At 47.6% G+C, this 10,230-nt stretch overlaps 1 protein-coding gene across 1 annotated transcript; it reads left to right on the forward strand.

Annotated features, from left to right (window-relative positions):
* Positions 1–706: 706 nt before the first annotated feature.
* Positions 707–10,230, forward strand: LOC144277468 (keratin, type II cytoskeletal cochleal-like). Its single transcript, XM_077838226.1, has 9 exons — positions 707–1,492; positions 2,181–2,395; positions 4,463–4,523; positions 5,359–5,454; positions 6,116–6,280; positions 7,163–7,288; positions 8,299–8,519; positions 9,776–9,810; positions 9,926–10,230. The coding sequence occupies exons 1-9, from the start codon at positions 707–709 to the stop codon at positions 10,228–10,230; spliced, it is 2,010 nt and encodes a 669-aa protein (XP_077694352.1).

Below are 10,230 nucleotides of genomic sequence, written 5' to 3' on the forward strand. Positions count from 1 at the left end.
GCTTCATCTTTGAAAGCCATTTCAACAGTCAATTGCAGCTCTGTTTGCCATAGCTAAAAAAAAAAAAAAAGAATTAAAGCTACAAAAGCTTAAAGCTAAGCCTTTCAAAATTGCCTCGAGGATTTGCACACCCAACTCCCACTAAAATGATCAAGAGTTGGTCGTCTAAATTCCCAAGGAGCCTTTGAAAAATCTCTCTCTCACATACACACACATTCATGCACACCAGTGCTGTAATAGCCGAAACTGGCATTATTGGTGTCTTTAGGTATGCAGATTTCTAAGCAGATTGTGTATCATGTCCTCTGCAATAAGAACGTGCAGCCCCTTTGCAATGTAAGAACCATCCCCCAAGCCCTGCAAAGACTTTGAGCATGGAAGTAACTTTACCGGTTAAAGTCAATTGTATTGTTCATGTTAATAGAGCAGCTGGTGTGGTCGTTCACAGACGCTAGCTCTGTGATAGTGGATGATCCAGCGACTAGTCCTGACACACAGGAGTAGCCTCTTCATGCCAAATCTCATGAGTCAGAGTTTCAGAATCAGGCCTACAATCTTGTTTAATTAAAAAAACAACAACCCTGCTGTGCAAGGGCAAGTAAGTGCACTCCGTTACTTTCTTGCCCACAAACAATGCATTTTTCAGAGCCAGGCGGCTACCTAGGTGTGTTTGACAAGACAAGTCGCTGCAAGGTACGTCAAGCCCATGAATGCAGCGGCTCAGCTCTGCATCCCATGCCAAGTGCTCCGAGCGGATAAAAGAAGCGGCTCCCAGCTCTCACCTCAGAGGGGTTCCATCTCCTTCGCTCTCTGTTCTTCTCCCTGCAGCACAGCTTCTATTCCTGCACTTTGCTCCCCACTCGTTTCGTTCTCAATTGAACGAGCCACCATGAGTCGAATCTCCATGAGAAAATCAACGAGCGGGGGTGGAAGCAAGACCTTCAGCTCAGGTTCTGCTGGCTTAGGTGGAGGTTTTGGTAGCGGCAGTGGTGGTGGCAGAAGCAGCTTCAGCTCGGTCTCTGTCTCTCGGGTCGGAGGAGGAAGAGCTGGCAGCTTTGGAGGTGGTGGCGGTGGCGGTTTTGGAAGCAGAAGCCTATATAGCCTAGGTGGAAATAAAAGAGTTTCCTACAGTACCGTCAGCGGAGGTCTCCGGAGTGGATTTGGTGGTGGTGGATACGGTTTTGGTGGAGGAGCAGGCTCTGGCTTTGGTTTCGGTGTTGGAGCAGGCGGTGGTTTTGCTCTCGGTGGAGGTGGTGGGTATGGGTTGGGTGGTGCTGGCGGTGGCTATGGGTTGGGTGGCCCTGGGTTCGGTGGAAGGGGTGGCCCTGGGTTTCCCATTTGCCCACCCGCTGGCATCCACGAAGTGACCGTCAACCAGAGCCTCTTGGCGCCGCTCCACCTGGATATCGACCCGGAGGTCCAGAAAGTGAAAGTGCAGGAGAGGGAACAGATCAAGACCCTCAACAACAAATTTGCTGGCTTCATTGACAAGGTGAGCACCTGTCCTGAATCCACAGGCTGCAAAGTATCTTCTCTGGATTGTTCAGTGTCTTCAAGAAAAAAAAATTGAATGCTATCCTTTTCCATGAGCATGCGTTGCCTGGGCAATTTCTGTATTCACCATGGTTTATCCACAGGCGGTGGATTATTAGTATTAGGAGAAATCGCTGATTTAAAAACCAGGAATTTTTCTTAAATCTCCATTTCACGCTGCGGGGACAATAAACTGTTGTTTTTTAAAAATCCTTCTCAGCCTTTCACTTGATGATAAACTCTCCGCTAGTGTAATTCGGTGGAGCTCCATTGGATTCAATGGGGTTACACTGATTTGAAGTAGTTGTGAATCTGGGGCCAGATTTTCAAAGATATTTAGGCACCTAAAGATAGGCCCCTAGTGGGCTTTACAAAAGTACCCAAGTAGGTAAGTGCCTAACCTGCTTAAGTTCTTTTGAAAATCCCGCTTGCATCTTTAGGTTCCTAAATGCCATTGAAAATCTGGCACCTGGTCCCAAAATGCCTATATGAAAAGTACCTGTCATATCCTCCCTACTCCCATCTCTCTCTCTCTCTTTCTCGCTCTCTGCCCTGAACTGAACAAATCAACTTTTTTCTCCTCAATGGTTTTGTGAATTGTTTGAATGGGTTTAAGCACCTGCCCGTGGGTTCTGTTTTTCCCCCAGGTCCGATTCTTGGAGCAACAGAACAAAGTATTGGAGACCAAATGGACTCTACTGCAGGATCAGGGCCAGACGACCATCAAACGGAGCCTGGAGCCTCTTTTTGACGCCTATATTAATAACCTCAGGAGGCAGCTAGATAACCTCTTGGGGGAGAGAGGAAGGCTGGATTCAGAACTGAGGAACATGCAAGACATGGTGGAGGATTTTAAGAACAAGTAAGAAAGTCTGCATTAAAATCTAGGCTATTGGCATGCATGAAAAACCAAGCCAGGCATTTCATACTGTACTGAGTATCAAAATGCCTTACATGGGCATCATGTGGCATTTGCTGCTACTCAAAGCAGATGCATACACTGAGCCAGATTCTGATCTCGGAGCATCTGGCTCTAGCTCCATTGAAGGTCAGTGGAATTACTCTAGCGTAACTGAGATCAGAATTTGACCCACTGATTTGTTAAAAATTAAACAGCAGAGGCTTTTAAAATTCATATTCACAAGTATAGTTGATGTGCAAAAATTTCAAAAGCACCGTAAGTGACTTAGAAGCTTAAATCCCATTTTCAAAAAGTGACCTAGCACTTAGAACTAAGACCCATTGACTTCTGATTTTCAAAAGTGACAGGTACTTAGGTGCCTAAATCCTACTGGCTTTCAGTAGGACTTAGGCGCTTTTGAACATTTTACCCCATATCTAAAATGCCTTCTCTCCATCGCTCATATATACAAGACACTCTTAACCTTTGCATCCTATAAAGCATTAGGTAGCAAGACTGGCAAAGTGCCGATCTGAGAAAATTACACTTGAGGATCAGAAAAGTTTAAATAGATAGATGTGTTTTTAGGAATCTGCACATAATGTTGGCATGGTGGAATGGAATGAATTGGCTTCTAGTATTCATTTGTGTTTTTTGTATTTGTATCTTTCATTGGCTTTTTTAATGGTCCAAAATAATACAGTCTATTTTACTCATTATACTATGGTTTCTGGAGGATGGAAATACTGCATGGGAAATAGACAGTGTCTTATTTCAAATCCCTCTTCATTGCCTCTTTCATCTCATTCCCATGCCAAAATCGGATACAGAGTTGGCAAAAGCCTTCTGGAGACATCCAGATCACCTTTGCCGCAGCACGGTCAAGATAATGCTTCCTTTCTCCTATCTTTCCAAGACCCACCCTGCCTCTTTGATTTAGCCCTAAGCCATGAAGTTTCACAGAAGCATATTTTTAGCTTAACGAAGTGCTTTTGCAAAACTCCAGCTAAAAGATCTTGGAATAAATTGTACAGTTAGGTAGACAGGCTGATTTATGATGTATTTACAGGCATTTCCATGGCAGTTGCATCTAAAGCAATTAGTGACACTTGATAATGGGCCCTAATCCTGCAAAGATTTTATCCACATGCTTAACTTGATGCCTGGTGGGTAGCTCCACGGGTTTCAGCTGGGACTAATAAGAATGCAGAAAGTTAACCATGTGGGTAATTCTGTGCAGGTTTCGGGTGAGTAACCAACCAGTAGGTACCCTTACATCTGGGGCTAGATTTTAAGCAAGTGTGTCAGTTCTGATCTCTGTACTATTTTTCAAATGTAGACCCCTTCTTTCAGCAAGCCACAGCTAAAGAAAATTGGTGGTACTTATATGGCCCCAGGCTGCACAGCATCTGAGCAGCTCGCAGTTGTGAACGTATTTATCTTAACACCCCTTCACTAGCAGTGCTAGTGTGCTTCTTAAAGATGGGGAATGGAGGCATGGAGCCATGAAGGGTAACATTTTCCCAGTGCTTAAGTCACTTTAAAATGTATGATTCCATCAAAGTCCAAGGGAAGTTTGTAGCAGAGCAAGGATTTGAACTTAGGTTTCTGACCTCATGTGCCTGCACCCGACACACTGGACCATTTCCCTCTCAGGCAGTTGTAGGCGAAATGCTACAATTAGCCACTTCACGATGTGGATTCTGCTACCACCAGACCTGGTACCACTAGCTAAGCTTGGAGACACAGTGGCGAGATTTTCATAGGCACAGGTTGCATCTAGGCACCCAACGCCCATTGATTTTCAGTGGGAGTTGGGCCCCTAACAGCTCTGGATTTAAAATCCTTCCCCCTCTCCCCATGGCCCCTATCATTTGGAATAGGAGCGGCTTGCATCATAGAAATGTAGGACTGGAATGGACCGTGAGAGATCTTCTAGTCCAGTCCCCTGCACTCAAGGCAGGGTCTGTGCCTTCTCTGCTAGCCACTCAAGCTGATGGGTCCTGATCGAGCACTCTCTCTCAACAGATATGAAGATGAAATCAACCGGCGCACAGCTGCAGAGAATGACTTTGTAGTGCTCAAGAAGGTGAGTAGAGCAGCGTCACTCATGGGCCTGAGTCCGAGAGGCGTGTGGTACCCGCAGAGTCCAACCAGCACCAGTGGGAGCTGTGGACCCCCCCCGCCCAGCCCCTGCTCGACTGGGACCTGTCTGGGAATTACAGCTCAAACTGGCATTGGAATGTTTAGCAATACATTGTGGACGAGGTCCTCAGCTGGAGTAAATTGGTATGGTGTCATTCACCTTGGAAATGAAACCCCTTCAGGGCTGAGAGGAAGAAAGCCTCTTCCCTACTGGCTGCATGCTCGTTACACGGAAAACAGTGGCTGGTGGCTATGCCTAGTGGTAAATCTAGTAGCCCCGCCCTTACCCTCTTGCACCCTAAACCTTTGCCACCCCCAAATCCAGGGTCTCCGGGGCTGAGAAGGGCTGGCACAAGGCACTTGGCACCAGCTACCCAGGAACTGCAGTCAGAACTACCAGGATGTCCCTTTCCAGCCTGAGAGCTGGCTGCCCTACCCCCGTAACTCTCCTTGCTCACCCTCCTATCCCTCTGCCCACACCACACCCCTAACATCCCCGCACCGATTGGCACAACACTGCCCCTCCCGCACCAAGTGGTACTACCTCAGTTCTGCTCACCTAGGACCATCCCTGGCCACAAAAGAAGGGACCGGCCTTGCCCTTTAATCACACACTTTAAAAGCACTTGTACATCACGATAGAGTGACTTCTTAGGCAATAACACTCTGCTAAGGCTGATGACAGCGGACAGGTGGTTTTTTTGCTGTTGTCACCAGCGCCCTTTGGCTGACTCTGTAGCTCGTCAGGATGTCCGTGACCTTTGTCTTCTTTCCTTTAGGATGTAGATGGCTCCTACATGAACAAGGTCGAGTTGCAGGCGAAAGCAGACGCGCTGGCAGATGAAATTAATTTCCTGAGAGCTCTGTATGAAGCGGTAAGCAGCTGTCCCCCACTGTTTTAGAAACTTAGAGAGTTCCCCACCCTACCGCACCAGGCACTGATGCCAATCTATGGTATTTGTATGGTCCCCTTTAACATGGGACCTGGCACCTCATAGTCGTCAGTGTATTTATCAAAATTTTCAATGGTAAAATTTCCAAACATTTTTGTTGGTTTCATTCTGCTTTTCGAGTTCGGTTTTTGAAAAGCCCCAAAAAGGAATGTTGGTTTTAATTCAAATTAAATCAAAATGGAAAAAAAAAACCCAAAAAACCTTGGTTTTATTAGAGGTTGAAATTGTCCACACCAAAAAAATCAAAACATTTTGAATGAAAAATTGTTGCTTAACATTGTTTATGACTACTTATTACCTGCATTACGGTAGCACCTAGGAGCCACAGTCACGGACCATGACCCCACTGCGCTAGGTGCAGTACAAATGCAGAACAAAAAGAGATCCCCTGCCCCAAAGAACTTGCAATCTAAGTATAAAACAAGAGGGGAAAGGCGGAGACAGACAGACAGACAGGGGAGCCCAAGGAAACAGAGAGACACAAGTAGTCAGCAGAATGGGCAGGGATCTCAGGGCACCAGCTGCCTCACGGGTGTCAGCTCTACATACAATGCAAATGACCCAGGCTTTGCGTATCTTCTAGGAACTGAGCCAGATGCAGCAGCAGGTCTCCGACACCTCCGTCATCCTGTCTATGGACAACAACCGAAGCCTGGACCTGGACAGTATCATCAGGGAGGTCAAAGCGCAGTATGAGGAGATTGCCAACAGGAGCAGAGCTGAGGCGGAGTCTTGGTACCAGACCAAGGTGAGTAACCAGGATCATGAGTGGGACTGAAGGCCAATAATGTTCTGGGCTTTTTTTATTCCTCTTATTGCATTCAGTTCCTCACATAGCACCATGATAGCCAATGGGAGCTTTATCCTTGACTCTGACGGGTACAGGATCACATTTTAGAATGATCAAGTTTGCCAGAAGCTGGGAGTAGAGGACAGGGGATGGATCACTCAGTGATTGTCTGTTCTGTTCATTCCCTCTCAAGTACCTGCCATTGGCCACTGTCGGCAGACAGGATACTGGGCTAGACAGACCTTTGGTCTGACCCAGTACGGCCGTTCTTAAGTTACATCAGGAATGGATTTGGCTCATTGCACACAGTAATAACAATAGTAAATGACTCTGCAGAGATTTTCATCATTAGTTCTCAAAACACTTAACAGTGGTGGATAAGTATAGTTTTAAATAGGGGGAAACTGAGGCAAGTACCGTTTAAGTGATTTGACACTGGTTGCCCAAAGACTCAGTGGCAGAGCCAGCACTGGAAGCCAGGTCTCATAACTCCCACATTACTGTTTTAACCACTAGGCCACAGTGTCTATAGTTCTTGGGGTGCAAGGCTGGGAATGCTTTCTTTATTGTAGTAATTACAAGTGTGTCTTTGCTCTAGACGCAACATTAAGAATAAGTGGAAACACATTTGGGTTCCAAGTCCTGTGATTACTAACGCTAGATGAACACACAAGGCCCAGCTGCATACATACACCTTTGCCCTGCTAGTGTCTGGAGGCTTCTGAAGTACAAGACATAGGGCTCCCAAGCTATTTAAATGGATACTATCCAGTTCCTCAAGCTGCAGTAAGTAATGGGTCGTGTTCTCCCTCCCCCGCACCCTTATGTCTGAATATTTAGTTTGAGGAGCTGCAGATCTCCGTCGGGCGGCACGGTGATGACCTGCGCAACACAAAGGTCGAAATTTCCGAGATCAACCGGGTGATCCACAGGCTGCGGAATGAAATCGACAATGTGAAGAAGCAGGTACGGTGGAGCATCTCGTGACCTGGGGCCAGCTAGTGGTTGGGCGTGAAGCACAGGCCGGGGGCAGGAGGGAACGTGTGCGCTGAACAACGGTTCGGCTGATGGGTTCGGAGCAGGGAGGTGGTTGAGGGTCGTCTCGTTTTGTAAGAAATGGTGATGCCAGCCTGAAGGAAGTGTGCATGGGACGCTGTGCATTGCATACCAAGCACTCACACTTGCAAGGCCTCCATTACCGTGATAGCTCATGTCTCTCCCGAATCTCTAGCCACTGGCCCCTCCTTTCACTCAACTCTTCTAACTCTCAGTGGTAATTTTCTGGTGGTCCATGGAGCAGTTCTAGGCTAGTGCTCTAACCACTGGGCCATCCTTCCTCTTTCTTCCTCTATTAAAAACAGTAAAGCAGCTCTAGTTTACACCAGCTGAGGATCTGGCCACATCATGGCCAGAGGGACTCTACCCAAGATGCAATACACACTGCCGATAAGCTTGAGAACCACTGATATTGAGTACATATCTGTTTGCCCCTTACTTACACAAATGTGATTCACGTTAATGGAGGGGCTGCTGATTTACACCACTGTAAGTGAAAGGGGTCTCATGCCCATTCCATTCAGTGAAATTACTCCTGGTTTACAGTACTGTAAGCAAAAGAGGAATGACACCCAATGGAGTTACTCCCAATTTACACTGGAGCATGCAAAAGAGAATCATACCCATTGACTTCAGTGCAGTGACTCCTGACTTACACTGTCACATGCGAAAGAGAATCGTATCCATTGACTTCAGTGGAGTGACTCCTGATATGCATCTGTGCATGCGAAAGAGAATCATATCCATTGACTTCAGTGGAGTGACTCCTGATTTGCACAAAGGGGACTCATGCTAATGATTTCAGTGATCTGTTTATTACTCCAGGCTTACATGGGCTTACATGCCCAGAGTGAGCTTTCACTCTCACATTTGGTTACCCCATTAAATAATAACCACACTTCAATGTTCCCGGTTCGCAGTGCGCCAACCTACAAGCGGCCATCACCGAGGCCGAGGAGCGTGGCGAACTGGCCCTCAAGGACGCCCGAGCAAAACTGGCTGAGCTGGAGGACGCCCTGCAGAAGGCCAAGTCAGACTTGGCCCGCCAGCTGCGGGAGTACCAGGACCTGATGAACGTCAAGCTGGCCCTGGATATCGAGATCGCCACCTACAGGAAGCTGCTGGAAGGAGAGGAGAGCAGGTGGGTGCACGATGCAATGCTACCACAGCCCTGAGGCAAGTGAGCAGCCCAATTGCTCCCCTGAGCGCAGGATGCGAGATTGGAACCCTATAATTCCGGGTATGTCTACCCAGCAACGGCGAGGTGTGACCGCAGAACCCGTGCTAGCCCTGACTAGGCAGTGACACAGGCTCCCCACGTGGGTACACACCCAGGCTTGGACTCAAGCGGCTAGTCTGTACTGCTGTGGCTTTGCTGCTGTTTTTAATGAGCTGGGCTGATCAAAGCTGCCTTGGGTATGTCCATCACACATGCAGCATTGACACTTCCCAACTGCAGCGTAGACATACACCCAAAGAGGGACGGAACAAAGGCTAAATTTTCGTGTGAGCAAATAAGGTGCCTTCCTTCGTGTTTGCACAGCTCCTAGCACACTGCGAGTGGCACCGGAAATATGTCCCAGTAATTAGAAGAAGATAGGTAAAATGCCGCTGTAATTGGAGCAGAGATGGGATAAGGTGCTGCAAATGCAATCCCATGACTGTGAGTACTGTGAGCTAGATTAGATGAGACTGATGTGTGATGCTTGACTGATGTTCAGAGTTTAAAGATGGGAATCCTAGTGCTGGAAGCTTTCATAAGGCTGAAAATCTAGCTGACAAAACTTTATGTGTGAGGTGGGCTGGTGACTAGTCCCTCCTTTTCCATTGTTTTCATCCGCACTCTAAATGTTTTACCTAAACATCTCATCCGGACATTGGGCAAATTTCAGCTGGCTCCAAAGCTGGCTGAACAACGGGAGAGGGAAAATTCACCAAAATTCAGAAAACTTCCAGTCTTCCCCCTTCCATTTTTCCATGGCCTTAAAAAAAGTTTTTCCCTGAAATTTCCAATCTGGTTGGCTCTAATAAGTAATGGAGCTGGAATTTTCAAAGGGAGTAGGTAAGGCCTTTTTGAAAATTCCAGCCTATGCTCCTAAATCAATTCAGACTCGAAATAAGGTGCGACTTACCTAGGGCCAGGGTAGATTCTCCACCGCTATAGGTCTTTAAGTCAAGAGTGGGGGCCTTTCTAAAAGATATGTGCTGGCTCAACCAGGACTTATGGGTGCAGGAATCCCTACAGGAGATTCTCAGGCATGGGTTATCAGAGTAGATGAGCACAATGGTCCCTTCTGGCCTTAATGTCTGCAAATCTGTCTGTATCGGTCATTGGCTGCCTGTGAGTTGAGGGCGCCACTTACATCCTTTCCTTCCTGTCTCTCTCTTCCCTAACAGGCTGGCAGGAGAGGGAGTTGGACCCGTGAGCATCTGTAAGTGATTCGAACTCTGACCTATCATTGGCTTTTCCAAATGAAGTGGATGTCTGGGTTTGGTTTCCCTCTGGAAAGCACAGAGGTCTCAGCTGTTGTGCTTGTCGTTTTGCAGCGGTGGTCAGCTCCTCAACTGGATACAGTGCTGGAAGCAGCCTAGGAGGAGGATACGGAGGTGGGCTTTCCATGGGAGGTGCCGGAGGAGGTGGCAGCTACGGTCTCAGCATGGGAGGCGGAAGCGGATTCGGCGGTGGCGGTGGCGGATTTGGCTACGGAGGTGGGCTCAGCGTCGGAGTGGGCAGCAGTTTCAGCTCTGGAAGCGGAAGAGGCCTGGGTGGAAGTCTGAGCTCTGGCGGGAAGAGCAGCTCCAGCGTGAAAATCGTATCCAAGACCACTTCCAGCAAAAAATCCATCAGATAA

Source organism: Eretmochelys imbricata, chromosome 20 (assembly GCF_965152235.1).
Source record: "Eretmochelys imbricata isolate rEreImb1 chromosome 20, rEreImb1.hap1, whole genome shotgun sequence".
NCBI lineage: Eukaryota > Metazoa > Chordata > Testudines > Cheloniidae > Eretmochelys > Eretmochelys imbricata.